The following is a 20008-nucleotide window of genomic DNA, read 5'->3' as shown; positions in this document are numbered from 1 at the left end:
AAAAACAAGGGCGGGAGATTTGCAAGCATCCTTGCTGTGTCTGTGCTGAGAATATTTCCATAGAGAAACCTCTTACCTACATAATTTCCCAAACTGTTGGAAGAAATCCTCTTCTGTTATACTGATTTTTCAAATCCTTTGAGCTCTCTCAAAGAAATCAAAATCAAGCATGGAGTGCAGTGCTCTTTGCACAGGTAGCTGGAGAGTATTAGTATGGCACACACACCAAACCTCGGTATTTCCTGATGTGTTCTTGTAGCATGTCTGCCTGAGCTGCAGCAGCTTTCTCCTCACACCCATTGGTGCCAGGGCCTGTGTGGGCAGGGTGGTAGCACAGCACTTGCAGCTCTCTCCTCTTTGACCCTGTTCCAGGTGGTGTGTGGTGAGGTGAGGATGCTGCGCCCGCGGGGTTGACTGCAGAGGTACCTGGCAGGCTGCATCAAGCCTGTGGGTTTTGCTTGGATCCCACCCAGTACCCGATTCGTGGCAGTCAGTTTGTGCTGGGGCAGGATGGCTTTGATGGTAGCATTTTGCTCAGTGCTCACTTCTCCCTTTTTGTCATCCCAGATCCCACCTTGCAGGTGGATACAGCCACTGCCAACCTCACGGTGCAGGAGAAGGAGTCCTTCCCACTGGACTGCAGCATCCTGTCCCGCTCCAGCCCAGAGTCCCACTTTGCAGTGACGTGGTACAACCTGCGGGCCAAAGAGGCGGGCAGCCGGGCAGAGGAAGATGAGGAGGAGGAGAGGGAGGCAGTGCTGAGTGTGGGCCCAGATGCCATCTTCAGCCCCGAGACGGGTCGCTGGGAGGGCCGGCTGCGCTTCCAGAGGCTCTCGGCTGTGCTCTTCCGACTGACAGTGCTGCAGGCTGGCGGTGCCGACACCGGCAACTACTCGTGTCGTGTGGAGGAGTGGCTGGCAGACCCCAATGGCGTGTGGTACCGGCTGGCAGAGGAGGAGTCAGGGATGGTGGCCGTTCACGTGCAGGATGCAGGTGAGAAGGGGCAGGCAGCCTTTTGAGGTCATGGCTCCAGTATCCCTGCTATCTTTGGTTCAAGCAAGGTAAAAAGGCTGAGGAGTGAGTGTGGCTGGGTCTCAGCTGCACCAGGGAAAGACTGTGGTGCCAATGCTTTTCCAGTCAGCTTACTGGCTCACAGCCCAAGCTCCCGGCTGGTCTGGGCTTGAGCACCCATGCTGCATTTAGCTCTGTGCTCGACCTGTCTGCCTTAATCTGATCTTCTTGCTGTGTCCCTGGGCAGTGGGAGCAGATACTGCCCTCCGCTGGGGTTTAAGCCTTTCCCTTTGGGAATCACCTTGGAAGTTGCCTTAGCTCTGCAGGAGGCTCTGGTCCAAAAGTCTTCTCTTAGTAACTCTGGAAACCAGAGTCTAGAGGCCCCAGAGATAATTGAGGTTACGAGAGTTTTGTGGGCCCTTAAGCGAGATACCCTGGGATGCTGCCTCTGTTACCACGGCTGAGGGAAACGACGCTTTGCAATGAGTCACTACTCTATAAGACATCAGGAAATCAGCACCAGGGAGTTCTGTCATGGGGGGAAGTGTTGGGGGAAACATGCCAAAACATGCCCTGATATCACTTTATTCTGCTGCTCTTGGTATTTCACTTAGAACCCCACCTCCTGCATAGACACAGAATAATGACCATCTGTTTCTTATGTTTCTGAAGAAGTTTGTAGTCTGTGTGTTGGCAGAGAAGCAGTGATATGTGATCGTCCTTTGTCTCTTTCCAGGCTCTACCCTGCAGTCTGTCATCTGCTCCAATGATGCCCTCTTCTACTTTGTGTTCTTCTACCCCTTCCCCATCTTTGGCATCTTGATCATCACCATCCTCCTGGTGCGGTTCAAGAGCCGAAACTCCAGCAAGAACTCGGAAGGCAAGAATGGGGTCCCCTTGCTGTGGATCAAAGAGCCTCACCTCAACTATTCTCCCACTTGCCTAGAGCCCCCAGTCCTCAGTATCCACCCAGGAACCATAGACTAAAGAGGCAGAGGCACCCATGAGGACACAGAGAGAGAGAGAGAGAGAAAGAGAAGCAGAGACACACCAGGAACCCTAAGGAACAGAGTGGTTTTTGTTGTTCTTGTTTCATTTGTTTCAGTGTCTGCTCCAGTGTATCAGCTGAGCTCTGCAGAGTGCCCAGCTGGAGGGAACAGGAGGGTCCCAGGCTTCCTCCAGCAGCTGTGGGAACACACCCCCTCACCCTGATGGGTGGAGGGTCCCTGCACTTGCTGTATAGAGGATGTTTCTCTCAGATTAATTTTGCTCCCATCAGTTGCTGTCCTTTGGGCTGTTACTTTTTGGTTGTCATTTCTTATTCGTATTCTCAAAGAACTGTAGGCTTCCCTTGCCCTCCACACATCAAGAAGTTTCCAGGAGTGTTATGTCCTAGGACAATCTCTTTGAAAGTAAATGTATACACACTCCAAAACAGACAATGGTTTTCCTCCTCAGACTTGATGCCACAATGAAGAAGGTGATATCCCAAGGTGCACTGAGCTAGCTCCTCCCTCTTCTAAAGCAGACAAAGCCAGGTTCACCTCCAGAGGAGGTTAGTTGGGCTATCAGGAAGTCTGTCTCAAAGACTGGCTGTAACCTCAGCATCTTCTTGCCTCCAGCTTACTGTTTTGTCAGAGGGAGGCAATTCACCTTTTGTGAGTGTTCCCCCATCTCAGAGAGACTGAATGTTCAGCATGCTTGTGACTGGGACAAAAGCAATTTAGTTTGTCTCCCGGAACTGAAGGGTTGGGTGAAACAAGGACATGAAAGCCTTGACTTTGTTGGTAGTGAAGAAGGTCCTCATACAGTTCAGCTTACCAGAGTCACTCTCCTCCCTGGTGTCCATGCTGCCATCTCTGATGAGACGGGTCCCCTCTCTGCCCCAGTTGCGTGGGGGCAGGTGACTAGATCCAGTTGCTGAAGACTTCAACATGACCAAAGGAATGACTCTAGAAAGGGGGAAAGGGGAAGCTCCACGAGTTGGGTTCACAGCCCTTGGATGGTTCAGCCAAGGAGCCCAGTTGCAGCCACGCCACACAGCAGGGACATACAATGTAGCCACCACGTGTCATGAGTATCCCCACGACCTGCACTACTTCCTGATGTGAGCTTGGACAAGTCAAGGAGCCTGCACCACGAGAGCACCCTGGGGGCTTCCATGTCCCCGTGGGCCAAATCTTGCCATGTGTGTACGGATGCTTCTGCCATTTTTCATTTTTGGAGCTTTAGGATAAACCATTCCTCTATAAGCTCCCTCTCCTGGCAAAGTCACCTGCTTTTGTTGTAGGCAGTCGCTGTAGCAGGAAATGCTGTTCTTTCTGTGAAAGATATGGCTCTTGCAAACCAAACCAGGGCTCTCACCTCATGGGGCACTTGAGCTCCTGTACCCCCTAATGCCAAGTACCCCTCCCCTGTCCTGTGGAGGAAACCGCCTCCTCCCCAATATGCCCTAAGATTTCTGTCTGGCGGAAGAAAATGTTTGCCAAAAATGGCCTTTTGTTGTCTTCCTTGATGTCTTCCTGGCAAATCTGGCCATTTATTTTTTTTGCAGCATGGCTGAAGCCAACTGGGGCAGATGGGTGCAGCCACAAGACCCCCCCTCTGCCTCACATGCAAGAGGTGCCATACCCACCACCGCTGTCCTCCTCAGGAGGGTCAGAGTGCTCTTTGTGAAAGGAAGGGGACCTCAGCAGATACTCTGTAGCACCAGTCGGTTCAACCCTGATGCCTTGATGTTTCAAAGGTGGTGAAGATTGGGAGATCTGCACTGCACATCCTCTCTTCAGAGCTGAGAGAGGACCCATGTGGCTGCAGACCATCCCATGCCAGGGGATTCAAAGTCAGTCACCTCTGCTCCTCCACCAGAACGGTATTGGTTTCTTCTTCTGCTGGGAAGCCAAATTTTCACTCATTCTTCTGCAAAGCCTGCCTCCTTGAGATGTAACTGCTTAGTGACTCCAGCATATGAGTAAGATCGCACTCCTATACATATATATGTATTACACACCCACACACTTTGTCTTCCCTTTCTGGATGAGGCGTCTGTAAAGAGAGGAGTGGAATGAGAAGTGAATGGAAATGAAGAAACGAGGCGCCAACAGCAGCAGTTGCAGCCAGTGGGTATTGTTTCATAAATGTAGCATCTCCTGCACGTACTGCTCCCGGGCTGGAACTGCAACTCTTTTCAGCTTTAAAGGAAAAAAGATAAAATAGTCAGCAAGAGCTGTTCTTTCCTGAAAGAGCACTGTGCTGTGTCCTAGCCATGCTCCTCCTCTCCAGCCTGTTTGCCCTGGAGCAGGGCTCTCCTGCAGGTCTGTCCTGTGGCTGTTCCCATGGCTGAAACGGGTCCCTTCCCAGCCCAGCAGTTCCTGCACTGGGCGCAGGCTTTCCCAGAGAGTGGCTCCCACGGTGGTCCCTGAATGTACTTTGTTGGTGACATTTCTGCATTGCTCTGGCAGTGTGTTGCCCAGTCTCAAACTTCTGTTTTTATAAGGCAGACTCTTCCTATTACAAGTTTTAACATGAAGCTTTTCAAACCACTCTCTGCTGTAACTTTCTATAACAAACCTGAGAAGAGAGAGAGATACCCTATCCATGCATGATGTGGAAAAACGTTTGGGATTTTTTTTTTTTTTTTTTTTTAAAAAAAAAAGAAGAAAACAGAAACTTTGTACTATGTTGCACTAAAACATGTTTTATACAACACACCTGAGAGCTGTAGTAAACTGTGTTGAAATTGTGAATCCTATTGCTGCTGGTTTTTGACAGACTTGGCCCTTCATTATGCCTTTACATGCACACTGAATAAAGGTGTGCTAAGCTTCTAAGGCCACTCACTCTTTAGGCATCCTCCCCTTCATCACCCCTTCCTCACACCCCGCACCCCCCCATAGCAAATCTTCTCTCTCTGGCAAGCTGGAGCTTGCAGGCACCAGCCATCCCCTGGCTCTTCATACTTCTCCCATCCCTTAATTCATGCCATAATAGAATACAGTGTTTAACAGACATGTCAAGTGTTTATTGAGTGGGATACACTGTTCCTGAATCTGTTCTGAAAATAGTAAATACTTTCCTAGATCAGCCTAGATTTGAAGAAAACATTTTTAACAGAACTATTGTATCAGTTGTAGCAAACATTTAGCAAATTATCTTTAGTAACCTTAATTTAAGCAGAAGAATATAGTTTACTACAGAAGTTGCTTCAATTGATGTAAAACAACATTTTAGTTCTCATTACACACTTCTGCCTTGAATAAGAGTTTGGTCATAGATTCACAGAACCATTAAGGTTGGAAGAGACCCTCAATATCATCGAGTCCAACCATAATCCAACTACCACAACCACTAAACCATATCCTGCCACATCTAAACACTTACTGAACACCTCCAGGGATGGTGACTCCACCACCTCCCTCGGCAGCCCGGGTCGGTTGTCTTGAACTCCCCCATTTACTGAATTAGGGAAGCAGCATGATACATTCTTACCTGTATGGCAAGAGTGCTGTGAAATTGCACAAAATACACTGCTGACACAGGTGTTAGGTTGGGTTTAGGTTTCTCCCACATTGATTTAAAACAAAAAAAATACCCTCAAGAAGACTACATTGTCTCTGGACACAAGTGGTTGTGGCACTGGCAAGTTGTCTTGGTCTGTACTTGCTATAATCTCTGCTAAGGAGCAGAGGTTTTAGCCTGACACATACTCAGTGCTAGATGGCCAGCAGTGTCCCTGGCACTCCCCATCAGCAGTACAGGGCAGTGAATATGAACTAGCCATCGTGGGTTTGCCAGGAGGCATCTCTGCTAGCCCATATATGCTCCCTGTGACCAGGCATGCATCCCTTGTCCCCTCTGGCATGCCCATATGAGCAAGACCTTGCTCTGAGGAAGCTTGTGTGGGTTTTGCTGCCTGTCCTACTGCTGGAGCATCACTAGCAGTGCTGCAGTAGGTGCTCCCTCTCCCCTTGAGGAGCAGGTGCTGTGCAGCCACCATGCTGTCAAGGAAGGATGTCTCAGGGCTCCGCTGCTCAAGGGACAGACACACCATTGCATGCTCCCATCACACCACCTTCCAACTGCCCTCCCCCACCCACTGCCCACAAGCCTGAAGCTGCAAACTATAAATGGCCTCCCTGCTGAAGCCAACACACAAAAATAAAAGCAGGCCCGGCGCTGGCTGACGCTTGAGTGCTTTAATCCAGTGGGTTTGCAAAGCATTAAGCAAGCAAAGGTAAGCGCACCCCTGGGGGGCCCTGCCGCCCCCTGGGCTAGGTGATGTGGTACAATGCTTTGGCCACGTGCTCCAGGCGGTCCCTGTACTCCAGGTGGGTGTAGAGGGATGCATTGACCCCCTGGAAGCCGTGTATGGCCCCCCACCAGCAGGCAGCAATGGCAGCAGTGGAGTCGCTGTCTCCCCCGTGGAAGAAAGCCCGGTGAGCCAGCTCCACCCAGGAGTCCCCTGCACCCAGCAGCGCATCGTAAGCGATCATGGGGGCGTCGTGCCCACTGCTGCCCCCCCAGCCATCATAGCTGAGGGAGGTGTAGAACAAGTCTCTCTCTTCCACGCCGTGCTTGGGGGGGAAGATGGGTGGTGAGACCCCATCTGATATGCCTCTCTCCGCCAGGTATTTTTCCCACTGCTCTTCAAAATAATGCCTGAAAAAACAGAGATGGGTTGGGGGGGGGTTGTAAGAGAGGTCCCACAGCAGAAGCTTACAGCTGAGCTCCTTGGAGGTGCTCTGGGCCCCAGATGAAACATACCCTGTCAAGAGCCTAGAGCAAAACCTCAGCAAAAGGGTAGATGTCCCCTGTTTATCAGACTAGGGACATGATTTACAGTAAGAGGCACAAGGACGTGTTTCAGTGAGTTAGATTTCCCCTCCCTCCAGCCACATGGGAGAAGGCAGCACAGCACCTGCTGCTGTCGCGCCACACAGGATTCAAAGGCCAAGAGCAAGAACTGAGTCATCCTCCCAGATTCAGAGTACCTCTGCCCCTGCACACAGCACCACACTGAATCTGCAGTCAGATTTGGTTATAACTTTCAAACTGAGCTCAGCCCTAAAACTGGTGCTGTTCCCCGGACTTGCTTCCCCATCTTTCATGAGATCACGGTTGCTTGAGATGACAAGTTGTACTACCTCATACTGGATCAAAAAAAAAATGTCACAACTACATGACACAAACCCAATCTCACTGGTTTTGATTAGGTTGTTTTTTTTTAAGTTAGAGGTATTTTTCACCTGGGGGACTTCAGAGGCTCTCCGAATCAATTCCACCCCACAGCAGGCATGTGCTGCTCTAGGAGCTTACCATAATGTGATTACCGAAGCTTAAGCACGAACAGGGCTCTCCCTCTCACACACGAGGTTTATTTTAACAAAACCAACCCAGCGCTGGGAGCGCCGCTCACCATTGCTCCATGTTCTCCTCCACAAAGAAGCCGGCATCCCTCACGTAGGCTTTCGCCCGTGGCAGCACTTCCAGCAGCTCCTTCCCCCAGGCCAGGGGGGGCACGCCGTTCACTGCAAGAGCGGTGAAGAGGGCTGAAGCCAGGGCCCCCAGGTACCCCGTGGGGTGGTGGTGGGTCATTCGGCCGCTCTCAATGCTCACTTGCACCAGGGTGTCCAGCTGAGAGGGGTGAGGGAAACGCAACCCAATGCACATGGAGCGCATGGCGGCCCCGCAGCCTCCGGCACGGGGGTTGAATGGGACCCTCCAGCCACCCGCCCGCTCCGGATCCAGCTTCAGCGCGTTTGCCATACACGTGGCACCTGGATGGGAGCAGCAGAGCCCGAGAGAGAAAGAAGGGAAAAAAAAATTTAAAAATGAAGCACACGTCAGTAGGCAACAGGGTCACACAGCTCAGGAACCAAGAGAAAATGGGCAGGGTGGCAAGGAAATGGGCATTACTTTCTGTAAGAGATTCAGGCTTCCCTTTAAAAACATCAGCTGTTGGCTCACGGATGTTTCTTGCCTTAAACTGCTGTTGCATACTGCATATCCCCAAGGACACCTGATAATTTCCTGTTATTAAAATAATTTAGAAGTCTAGGGAAGTAAAAAACATTCCACTGATGATCTATGCAATTTACATTATTTACATTTACATCTAATGTTATTTAATAACTTATCTATAAAACACATATACTATATGTATTAGGTTTATGATGTACACATGTATCTAGTAGATAGACTTATAAAAATGATGGAGGGCCATCAGATCACATTGATCCCTGATAAAAGGCATACCTAAGAGCCTCTGTGTTTTTTCCTGATGGTTTTTCAGCCTCTTTACAGGACCATTTAAAGACAGTGACTGCACATGCCTGCACATGACTGTATACACTTTTGTCCTCTTCCTCATTTTTCTCCTGGTCCAAGCTGACACCCTAGTTTAATTTTGCCTCTGCTGGTGGAAAGCCACATTGTAACTCCTTCTTGCTTACCTCCATCTCCTTCAAAGCTATATTTAGTTTTTAAAGAAATTACTCTGCTTATTCCAGTGCTGCTGCTTCACAAACTCACAGGATAAAGCCACCACTACAAACACATCCCAATTTCAGAGCTCAGCCAGCTTCCCCAGCCAAGACTGTGAAACAAGTTTTAAGAGCTAAGCCTAAATGCTCCTGTGCAAGGAAGAGGAAACAGGTTTGAAACATTCAATTATCTCTGATTCTCTTCTACCTTGGCTGTTTCTCCTAGTCTTCCCTTCTGGCCAAATCTTAAATACTTCTTTTCGAGAAGAAACATTAATCAAGGGAAGGTTTCAAGCAGCGTCATTGAAGTTTTAATATGCTGGAAAATGGCAAAAGTGCTCAAAGACTATTTTTCTTTTAGCCACAGAGTGCCTAGTTTACCCTCTCTCAGAAACAGGGTAAAAGCAGCAGCAGCTGATGTGCTCATGCACCCAAAATGAGACTTCTCTGCCTACCCAGGAAAGGTAGCTGATGAACTTGAAAGTGCTGTTACTTTTGAAGTCAAAGTAGAAAAGAGCAGCAAGAAAGAAATGTGGTCTAGAAACTTCATGGAACTTGAATTCAGTTGCCTTTGGTGCAATTTGATCACCACAATCTAGGAGGTTGCTAATCACAGGTAGGTACTACACTAAGTACTCTGCAGAGCTGTCACTTCTGCACTTAATACAAGCACTTGGCATAAATATATAGATGTGGTGTATGACAGACTGCTTTACCTGCACATGGCATTTACAGCACCCTTGTAACCAAAATACCTCCACTTCCAAGCTCAGTCAAGACTGGCTTCTGGACATGTGCTAAAAATAAATAATGTCTGTCTGCTGTCAGTCATGAGGTCATGTGGATCCTATTATAGTTCTGGTCTAAAGTATCTTTAGTGTATTTCTTATCTGACAGTATGGTTACATTACAGGTTTATTAGATAAGTGTGGGATACAGCCATCTGAGCAGTATGAACGGGCGGACTGGCTCCTTGTGAATCATTGCCTCAAACAAAAGCAGCTCAGCCCCGTGGCTGTGGGGCTGTTTGCCCTACAAACCTGCTAGCTGAAACCCACTCTGAGAACCCAAACAATCTATGCAAGTCTCCCTCACAGGAAAAAACAGGTTGCTGATCAGCTTAGCCCACAATGTGCTCAGGCCACTTTAGCTCTTACCAATTCCCCACAGTGTGGCCCAGGCACAAACCAGACCCACTACTCCACCATCCTCATCCATGCCTGCTGTGCTGGCACGCCGGCCTCCTGTGTGACAGCCAGCACCATCACACCCTTCCCAGCAAGATGAGACCTGCTGGGTCTGTGGTGCCACACGGCCAGCCAGCCCCTGCATCACTCCTCTAACTCAACTGCCTGGGACTTTGTTATTTGTGATGTCTCAAAGTGGGAACGTGTTCAGGCCTCTCAATCTGCTTTTCATGTAGTTTATTAATTCAGTGCTGGCTGCTACGCATCAAAACAGTTAAGAGGTCTATCGGGATAGTTTCCAACTTTATGATTATTTACAGAAGATTGAGGCATTTTTTCAAAAATCTAACTATTTGGATGTTCCTGGAAAAACAGACCTCCTGCCAGGAAGACAAGGAGAAGGGGAGAGAGCAAAGGGGCTGGGTTAGCTTGAAATCTGCATAACAAAAGAAAAATGAACTATGATCTTGTTAGAACTGTGAGAAAGACATTTCTTCAGCACATGTTTGGGCAGGTTTGAGAGCAGGCAATTCTGTCCTTGATAAACAGTGAGATTGTTCTTGCATTAATAATAGTCAAAAAGAAAGAAGGCAGATGACAAAGCTTAAACTGTAAGGAAAGAGTGGTTATTTTGCAGTAACAATTTAATAACAATTTACTTGCCTCTTTAAACCTGTGTATATTACTCTAGGAGATGACTAATGCTAACCTGCAAATGATTTTAAAAATTGTGTAAAACAAACCAGTATACAGCAGCTAAGACTTATGAATACAGCAGCTAACATTTATGAATTATTACAAGTATTATCCTCATACTTTTAAACAGTTAAAATATTAAAATATTTGAAAGCTGATTTAGGAAGACTAAGCTGAAATCACATTGTCAGATCATTTTTTATAAACAGGTATTTAAAAAAAAAAAAAAAAAAAAAACCTGCTGTGGGAGTTTTTGAATCAGGAAGTTCTTTTCTGGTAATCCACCAAATCCTGGTTATGAATCTACTGTGCTGACAATAAGAAGCCAAAAACAACCTGAGGAGGGTACTGGTCTAAGGAAAGAAGAAATACAAGCAAAAAAGCAAGCAGTGTGTGAAGAAGGACAACCTAAAAAAGTTTCAACTACAGCAGGACACTACTCCTGGAAGAGGCTTCCATTCCACTTATTTGGACTCTTTATGAATAGAGACAGTAACAGTTATTTGGGGTTGATCAAAACCCATTAATTTGGAACCGATACACACCAAGAAGGCAAGTCAAAACAACTACATAGTGATAAATAATCCCACTGGGAGAGTACTTGGGCTGAAAGACAGAATTTTGAAGCATAAGGTTTCCTGGAGAGCTGTGGAGGCAGTAGCTGTACCATGAAAAAACAAATACGGCCATGCTCATGTCTCTTAATTCATTGGCTTTGCTAAGAAAAATGAATTTGGGGCTGTGGCACACCACAAAGAGCAATAATGGATGCAGGGATTAACTTGCCAGTGAATGAAGACAGCCAGTTGTCTCCTGGGGCTTCGTACCTAGGGACCCTGCCTAGCTGTCTGGTGACACTCACTTTCTGAGAATCCCTTTGTAACTGCAGGTTTTTTGGTTTTCAGGTCTGGACTCCCATGTGTGGGTGAGCAATGTGACTTTCGCACACTGTTCTGGGGGAATCTCTTCTCTGCCAACTGAAAGTTGCAGACACAACTTTTCATTCTCAGCCTTTAAGGGCTGTGGTTCCCAGGTGAGTACTCACTTTGGCCAGAACAGCACCAGCTTGAATTATATTCTCAGATAAAATCCATTTACTCTGAATTGCCAAGAGAAGTTATTGACATGCAACTTCTCCTATTAGGATTTATCAATATGGCATGGAGATTCCAGACTGCAGACAGCTTTTCAGGATATGTATTAGGTATGCCCCTTGGTAATACATCACTGGGTATTAAACTGTGTCAGGATTCAAGTTTTCAGAACCCAGCATCTTTCCTGGGGCTGCAGTAGGACTTCCAGAATGCTGTTGCATGAATATTCCAAACAGACTTCCATTTTTTGTTACTGTACTTCCCCCCCTTCTCTCAAAATTTTGCTATCTGTGGACTAAAGAATACACAGCTCTGCCACACTATGCTAAATGACCCTAAGAGAGTAATGCAGGATTTGGCCTTTCCCATGTTTAATGTCAAGCCAGATCATTCTTGATATATTCTGGACACTCCAAATAGGCACATCTGGACAATTTCTTTCCACTGCATAAACTCTGCATAAGATTGATGAATTTAAGTGTTTCCTAGATACTTCCCTAGTCAAATTCGAGGTCCAGCCTCAGTAGCTCAAATTTAAATTTAATCTAAGCATCCAGCAGAGGCACAAAGAGCAGTAAGGTCCTCAGGGACCTGAACAGAGAGTGAACCAGGAACTACAGGAATATGTTGCATAAACTTTGCCTACTGCCTAACTGTCCTGGCACAGAAAGTAGACATGCAGAGATAGCCAGAAAGAGTTTGGGTTTAATAAATTTCATTATTCCAAGGAAGGAACTTTGTGCCTGTAAATACATTTTATGTGTACTTTATTGCATTTATTATGAGAAGTTCTGTAGTAATTCTCTGTTGAGATGTGTTGCTTTAACATGTGTCCTGGTTTGGGCCAGGATAAAGGTGATTTTCTGTCTTGTACTTTTGCTTTCAGTTAAGTCTCTTGTTGCACTTCCTGAAATTAACAGCAAGTTTCTCAGACAGTGTCTGCTTCTGGGACTGTTAACACTCGATGTTTATAGTTACAGCCAGAGACTGGTGTGCAGAACCAAGGACACTGCTCAGTTCTGAGGAACATTTTACCCTCCAGAAGGAGTAAAGAGGTCACACCTGAAACCCTCCTTTGGGGAGGACTGGACAAGATAGATGCCAGAACTGACCTAATAGAGTATTCCATCCCATACACGTCATACTCAGTATGAATTTGAGGGATCATAAGGGTCAAACCCCTTCCTGCCCTTCCTGCTTCTCTTCCTTCACCTGTCCCTGTTTGCTTTGGCATCCTGGGAGGATTCCATCCATTCCTCTGCCTGTGGTCCTGATCCATGCCAGCCTGAATCTGTGTGTTCCTGCCCCCAGCTCCTGACTACTGCTGACTCCAGGAGTCCAGCCTGGACTTTCCCAGGGCTGCCCTGCAGCCTCGGTGTGACATGAGAGCTACTGGGGGGAAGGGAGGAGGAACGTGGTATCACTTTTCCTGTAGATTTGTATCAGTGTGGAAAACATTTGCCTCTACATGAAATACAGTCAATGCTCTGAATACTCCAAAGTGGGGCCGGGGCCAGCCTCAGTTCCAAGCTGCAGGAAAGGGAGATGTTAGCAAGAGGACAGCCCTGTCCAGACAGCATTATGGAGGGGTTACCTGGAGCTCTACCCTTCATGTCGTTCATGGACTCCTTGTAGTTCTTTGCAATCAGGGAACAGAGATGTGTTAAACTTGGTTTTTTCCCGGCAGCTACGAGGGCTTCGGCCGTGGCCAAATGCATCACTGTATCATCACTGACTTTCCAACCCTTGATGCTGAAGTTGCCGAGTCCCCCCATCTCTGCCAGCTCCTTGTGGATGGCTGGGCCACTCTGCAGGAACTCCCAATGCCCGTTGTAATAGCCCAGTGTGTCACCAACTGCACTCAACACCATCGATGCCACGTAGTTTTCCATCACCTCAGGGGATAATTTTTGCCCCAGGGCTGCTTCAATGCAGAAAACACTAGGGGAAAAAAAAAAAAAAAAAAAAAAAAAAAAAAAAAAAAAAAAAAAAAGAGAGAGAGAAGATTGAAAATAAATTTTTACTGGTTTAGTATGAGCCACTAAGGCTGAGTATCAGCAGGCTGGATACCCAGCCTAGCATCAGTGGAGGGTATATTCGGAGGAATATATATATATATATATATATATATATACACTTCGGAGGGTATATTCCTCCAAAGCAAAGGGGCTTCCTCATGTACCTTGGGTTGCGTGCAGCCACCAATACGTAAATGCATGGCAGATCCCTCCGGGTCACCCTGCCACGTTCTCATGAAGAGGCAGCTGAGGATGACGCTGGGTCCAAAACCAAAAACACATGGGCAGGGCTGCAGAAATGTGTGCAGGTTATGCGACCGTGTTCAGCGTATTTTTGAGCAAGGAGATCAGGACAGCTCCCAGTGGCTTTTGTACCCTGGAGGTACATGAGGCTGAGCTACCCCATTTTAGGCAGAGGCAATGAGCACACGGGCCCCATACACCAGCGCTGCCGGCCCCAGCGGGAACTCTCCGTGACCCTACCCCGCGCCGCTCCCCTCCTCCTCCTCAGGGTTTGCTGAGCCACACGGTCAGGCCCCTTCGCTCGGGAGAAGCGAAGGCGGGGAAGGAGGACGCGGGAAGGCCGAGGCCGAGCCGGAGATACGCCTCTTCCCAGCGAGTACTTACGCAACCAGCCCTGCGAGCAGGGCCTGCCGGGGCCTGCCCCAGCTCGAGAGCTGCCAGCAGCTTTCCGGGGACATCGGACTCAGCAGGGCACCCGCAGGCGTCCCTCTCAGGCGCCTCCGCTAGACCCCGCCTCTCCGAGGCTTCTCGGGGCGGTGCGACCGGCCCGGCCACAGGCAAGGGCTCCTCATTGCCGGGCGGTGCTGACGGTGCCCTTTTAGCCGCCCGCTCCCTGGGTATCGGTGGCAGAGGAGCCCGGCGTGTCGCTGGGCTGTCCGCAGCTCGCACCCTCCCTCTCTCGGCCCGATGCCGCCTTCGCACGGCCACAGCGTCCCCAGCGCAGCCAGGGGGACCCCGAGAAGAAAGCGGAGTTCCCTTTCGTTTTCGGGGTTGTCTCTTTCTTTGTGCTCCCTTAGCATCTCAGTAAAAATGAAAGGCGTCTTCAGCGTTCCCCTGTTTTGTTTTTTGGGTTTTTTTTTTTTCCTATTGAAACTGTGCACTTGTTTCCTGAGAAGCACCCCTCCTCCTGGCTGAGTCCCCGCTAGTGTGGGAGTGCAACTGTTCCCTGGACCCCCGCCGCAGGGTCTGAACTGGTGGGAGACTTGGGGTGGGGGTTCCCCATTCTTTTTCAGCCTTGTTTCTCTTTCGCCATCCTTTTTTCAGCATTCATTCACTGCAACCTGGTCAGAACCTCCAGGTTTTACCCAGTGTCTTTGCCAATGCACCTGCCCAGTCCCTCGGTATATCGGGGCAGCACTCTCCTCACAGACCCTGGCATGGCCCAGCTGAAGCTCCCGGTGTGCCCAACCTCCTCCAGACTGGGTCTTTGGTATGTCCTTTGGGGCTGCTTTACATTGTGTCTTGAGGTCCTTGATGATTCAGTTGCCTCACTTTATCCTTTACTTTTAATGATGGTGATGGTTAGGAGGTGGCCGAGGACATCTGGTGAATGAGAAGGGAAGCAACGACAGCAGAAAGAAACAGGATTGAGCTCAGCTCATACAGGGTATTGTGGAGGCCCAAGCTTTGTTCAGACCCGCCATAATTTGACATGATGCACACCAGGTCTCCAGAGCCCCAGTCCACCCTAGAAGGTACCAGCACCTTTTACACAAAGGGGGAAAAAAAAAATCCCCCCCTTTCCTATGAAAGCGGTGGTAGTTTTTGAGCTGCAGCTCTGGGGGATTCCAGGGCAATCACGAATCTAGCACAGGGGAGAAGCAGAGTCCCTGGGGAATTTGGGAGTGAGACTGAGGGGCTGGAGCAGAGCCCTTGAGGGGGTTTCAGGTATCTGAGAGTGCAGCACTGCATGGGAGCATCCCCGGCAGCTGTGACTATTTGGTATGCTATGCCCATTCTGGTATCTGCTGCTCCTCTGCACCCCATAGCAAACACGAAGTTTGAGAAGCATCTAGTACAGAAAATGGTAACAGAAGAGAAGTGGGAAAAGAATCAGATGATGTCTCAGTGATGCCTGCTAGCTTTTTCTGATTTGTTCTGTTATATATACAATAGCTCTGAATTTACTCAGGTTAGCACAGCATTTAAAAGGAGAGTATTTTTTCTCTCCTAAGGTTTGAGCCTGCGAGAGGGAAAATTCCTCCTGATTCTGGCTTGCTATCTGTGAGGTAGGGCTCAGCTGCAGCCCAACAGGCAGAGGAGTGGAGAGTTTCCCAAAGGAATAGGAAAATGCAAGAATGCTTCTGCATCAGCAGAAAATGCCTGCAGCACTGACATCTTTGTATCTCATACTTGCTTCCTGGTTCTTCTGCTCTTTCAGCTTCCTAAAAACTAAAACCAGGATGTGCAATGGAGCTGTAACATCTGAGATGCATCACAGGAAAACTTCAAGGGTTACTCCCTGACAGATGATGGATAATGACCCAGCAGCAGGAGTCTGCAAACATGGGGTGGGAAGGGCAGCAGTTTTCGGGCCCGAATGCATGCAGTCAGTCCGAGAGGGATCTTCTTATGGAAGTGCCATGAGATGCCCGTGAGATGGGTGAGCAGAGCACTCTCTGTCAGGGAGCACCTCCATCTCTGAGACAGTGCTGGGCAGCATTGCTCTGACACCTCATGGCACAAGGAGCTGGGCAAGACACCTTCTGTTTAGCAAGGATGGCCTCCTGATGCTGAGCCATACAAAGAGTTAGACTCACTATGTTGCACCTTTCTGGGGTTTTTTTGATGATTTTTTTTCTTATTTAATGAAAATTTAGGCTGTCATGGCCCAATGGCCAGGATATTCTTTCTGGAAAGTACCACCTTGGAGCAGTGCAGTGGTATACCCCTGACATGTGTTGAACACTGTGGTTAACACTCACTTAAACTCAGAATTTTCCTTCATGTTCATTTGGAAAAAAAGGGTAATTCTTTCTGACTAAAAAAAAATGTGCCTTTCTAGATGAGCCCAGGGTTGAGAGCTGTTCACAGGGGTTGGGAGGGTGGTATTGCTGCATCGGAACTATGTTCTTGTTTAGACCCCGTGGGACATTTCCTCAGAACTACGTGAGACCTTCAGGCTAAGAACCAGAAGAAGGTGAACATTAAAAATGCATAGTGCACCTCTTAAACATGGCAGTGCCCCTGTTCTAAATCCTAGAGTTGTCCCTGGAACATGGCTGTAAGGGAACATCTGGGATTCTCATTTTTCTCATTTTTTACTGTTCATATTCATCTTAGTTTAACCTCTTTAATATGGGTTTAAAAAGAAAAAAAATTAAAACTACAAAACTCCTGACTGAGCCTAAGTGTTCCAAATAGCCTTAATTCTGCAGGGTAGAAGATAAGAAGGATAATTGCTTTACCACAGAGAGGGGCACTGCAGTGCCCGCTTGGGACAACCAGCAAGGTCAGAGAACATATCCTGGATGTGCTGAGGACTGTGATCACCTCTCTCATGTCCACATCTAACAAAAGGGACTGCCATCTCATCTTTACTGCCCCTCCATTAGGACAGGGTCCTCTCATGGAGGCTGGGGACATCACTGAAGCAATCCCAGACAGCTCCTGTGGACCTGGTGTTCGGTTTGATCTAAGGCTCCAGGGCTGGCAGGCTGGTTGCTCCTTGAAAATCAAGTGACGTTTTCATTTTTGGTTGTGTGCCAGTGCTGGCACTGTGCTACCCACCTGCAGGGTGAAGTTGTCTGTGGGACTGCATGTCTGTCTCTTCTCTTCTTTCTTTCTGTGAGCTGCTGGCAGCTGTGTGAGCCTATCAGGGCTGGGGGAGCCCATCAGAGAGGTGTTGTGCCTGTGAGCAGAGGGGCCCATCAATCCCCAGCCTTCCAACCACCCTCAACCCACCTTACAGCCAGGCTAATTGTGGAGGTTCTTGGCACTTGCCAGTGAAGATAAGCCCTATCAGAATATGGTGGATTAAATGTGGCTAGCTTCTTGGTGACAGGAAGAGAGGAGGCTCCATCACACCATAGGTTTTTGAAACAGTTAGTCTCTTCCCACACTGTGGAAGCATCAGTGTTTAAAGTGTCAATTATGTGAGCTTTCTGCTCGAAGAGCAAGTTTCTCTTTTCTGTGTAAACAGATAGAGTCTGGGGAATATAAATATGGGATGCACTTTAGAAAATGTGTCAGGTGCAATGAATATGAAGAACAGCCGCAGGAGAGGGAAGTTCAGCCCCCTGGGACTGAAAGCACAGTGAATCTCACAATCCCAGCCGTAGCTCTGCTGAGGCTCCTGGTACTGCCACAGCAGCAGATGTGGCCAAGCACATGTGGCTGACAGAGAGAGGCAACACGTGCTTCCACATTACAGTGTAGGCAAATTAACTACTGGAGTCTTCCAAAAGATACTGCTCCTCCTTTTCCTCTCCAGCTTTCCTTCTTCCCAGCTGCATGAATCCACCTCCTGCTGTGAGAGTCATCCAAGTGCAGCACAAAACCTGTTTGGCCCTCCGTTCCTGCCAAAATAGAGTTAGGTGCAGGTGAGAGATAGTATAAAAATAAGGATGGGAGAGGAACAAACTTGGGGAGTAGGGTCTCATCTTTGTTCAGCTAACATGTAACAAGTGTGTTCAAGCTATCTAGGAAAATCACAGCTTGTGTACAGGCATGAGAGCTAAAACTGAGAAAGAAATGGAGACACTATCTGAGGTCCGAGGAAGCAGGCAGATGGGAACAGTGCTCAGAAATACCCATTAGCTTTTTGGGGAGCACTTCTATTACCAGGATCTGCCAGGCTGAAGGACAATTTTCCTCAGCTTGAATGACTTGAATGAGACTAGGCAAAATCCTAGGTATGATAGGTTAGGAAAATCCTATGGTGGCTTTAAGTTACTTCATTGGGTGGTTATATTCCACCACAGGGATTTGTCTGTTGCTAAGTTGTAAGCTGAACCTTCTCTCTTGCCTTTCTCTTCTGGCTGTTTCTTCATCAGCACTCTCTAAAACGCTGCTGTTCCTGGGAATGAGTCTTGCTTTTGGCCATATACCAAAAGAACCACAGGGGCATGAGTGAGTAGCAAAGGGCATGGGGACACCAAAACACGACATTTGAAAAAGTTAACTTCTGCATTTGGTTCTTCATGAATTGGATTTCAGAGAATTGGGAAGTGTTGGTGTGTGACGGAAGAGGAACATATTAACAAGACCTCTGAATATTATTTTATCCATTGGTCTGACAAGGCTTAAAAATACCTTACTTCTTCCTTCCTGTGCCTATGCACTTTGCATGATGCAATTCAATGGAGTCATTGACTTCATGCGTGGAGAAGTCCTCCTGGAAGGAGGAGCAGGGAGTTGTTGCAAGGACATTGACTGCTGGCTTCCCCTCTTCCAGCTTTGCCCTCTTCCTCATCTGCAAACTTACTGAGGGTGAACTCAGTCCCCTCATCTAGATCAGTAATGAAGATATTAAATAATACTGGCCCCAAAACTGAGCCCTGGGGAACAGCCCTTCTTGTGACTGGCCACCAACTGGATTTAACTCCATTCACCATAACTCTCTGGGCCCAGCCATCCAGCCAGTTTTTAACACAGTGAAAAGTACACCTGTCTGTGCCATGAGCTGCCAGCTTCTCTAGGAGAAAGCTGTGGAAGATGGTGTCAAAGGCTTTACTAAAGTCCAGGAAGACAACATCCACAGCCTTTGCCTTATCCACTATGATTGGTGATATATGTCAGACCACTTGTCAAAAGTCAGCTGAGAGTTAAGAAAATCACAACTCCAGGAGACAGAGGGAGGTGTGGGAATGAGTGCTGCCTCTGCCATTGTTCCAGTATTGTTGTGGTCCTTACCCCCTCAATGACAGTGTCTCTGCACTGCCCACAATCACTTACACTTGGGACAGAGGAGAAAATAACATTCACCCTTTCATTCTCTATCATACACCCCTTTGTTGTGCTCCATCCCAAACCCTCAGCAGCAGGAGTGCAGGACAGCTTCTTGTTTGACATGGATGTGGCAAGAGCATGAGCTCAGGGGTCAGGCTTCATATCAGAGCAGGAGTTCGCTGGGTGTGGGAAACATGTTGGTCTCCAGACTGTCAAAGCTGCTGTCATGCTGGAGTAGCTGGGGAGCAGTAAGAGGCAGAGGAGTGTGATATCTTTTTGCATGCTCTTCAGTCATCTGCTTGTATTGGGACCCGTGCTTGGGAAGGGAAATGTTGCTTATCCGGTCCTCGGTCTCCAGAGCTTTCTCAATTTTTCCACTGAATATCCCTGACATGCCAGCCGTTTTCATGTAACCTAGCCATGCTTGGCTTAAATTGTCTTGGCTGTGATACTGAAACCTGTGAGGTTTGGGCCTGTGGCTTGGAGTGACACAAATGTGTCCAGCCATAAATGAGGCTGGTACCAGGACCCCTTTGTCGCTTTGTGCCATCACCAGTAGGAAGCAAACCAGAAGAGCTGAATGCTCTCCGGGCTGAAAAGGGGACAGT

The 20008-nt window shown here is 48.1% G+C and overlaps 2 protein-coding genes across 3 annotated transcripts in view; one reads left to right on the top strand and one right to left on the bottom strand.

Moving 5' to 3' along the window:
- IGSF3 (immunoglobulin superfamily member 3) overlaps positions 1 to 4757 on the top strand; it is a 100926-nt gene extending 96169 nt beyond the window's left edge. The window contains exons 9-10 of one of the 2 annotated variants that reach the window (XM_071756376.1): positions 568 to 993; positions 1748 to 4757. In XM_071756376.1, coding sequence (XP_071612477.1) covers positions 568 to 993; positions 1748 to 1998 — 677 coding nt within the window. In that variant the 3' untranslated portion in view covers positions 1999 to 4757. The remainder of the gene's footprint in view (positions 1 to 567; positions 994 to 1747) is intronic. The other variant, XM_071756380.1, reaches the window with a different exon arrangement.
- A 1434-nt stretch (positions 4758 to 6191) lies between these two features.
- On the bottom strand, positions 6192 to 14264 carry ADPRH (ADP-ribosylarginine hydrolase). Its single transcript, XM_071756393.1, has 4 exons — positions 14115 to 14264; positions 13064 to 13410; positions 7427 to 7787; positions 6192 to 6669 (listed from the first exon to the last, which is right to left on the bottom strand). Exons 1-4 carry the CDS (start codon positions 14186 to 14188, stop codon positions 6282 to 6284), a joined length of 1170 nt encoding a protein of 389 aa, XP_071612494.1. The 5' UTR covers positions 14189 to 14264; the 3' UTR covers positions 6192 to 6281.
- Positions 14265 to 20008: the final 5744 nt, after the last annotated feature.

The sequence above is a fragment of the Heliangelus exortis genome, chromosome 1 (genome assembly GCF_036169615.1).
Source record: "Heliangelus exortis chromosome 1, bHelExo1.hap1, whole genome shotgun sequence".
Classification (NCBI taxonomy): domain Eukaryota; kingdom Metazoa; phylum Chordata; class Aves; order Apodiformes; family Trochilidae; genus Heliangelus; species Heliangelus exortis.
The sequence above is the reverse complement of the archived record's forward strand: the minus strand, read 5'-3'. Positions and strand labels throughout refer to the sequence as shown.

Bases quoted from the DNA above. Each gene is read 5' to 3' on its own strand.
- ADPRH (XM_071756393.1), bottom strand. From the start codon at position 14,188: ATGTCCCCGGAAAGCTGCTGGCAGCTCTCGAGCTGGGGCAGGCCCCGG. The intron at 7,788-13,063 runs GTAACCCCTCCA...GCTCCCATCCAG, and splicing joins CATGAAGGGTAGAGCTCCAG to GTGCCACGTGTATGGCAAAC. The intron at 6,670-7,426 runs GTGAGCGGCGCT...CTGTTTTTTCAG, and splicing joins GAGGAGAACATGGAGCAATG to GCATTATTTTGAAGAGCAGT.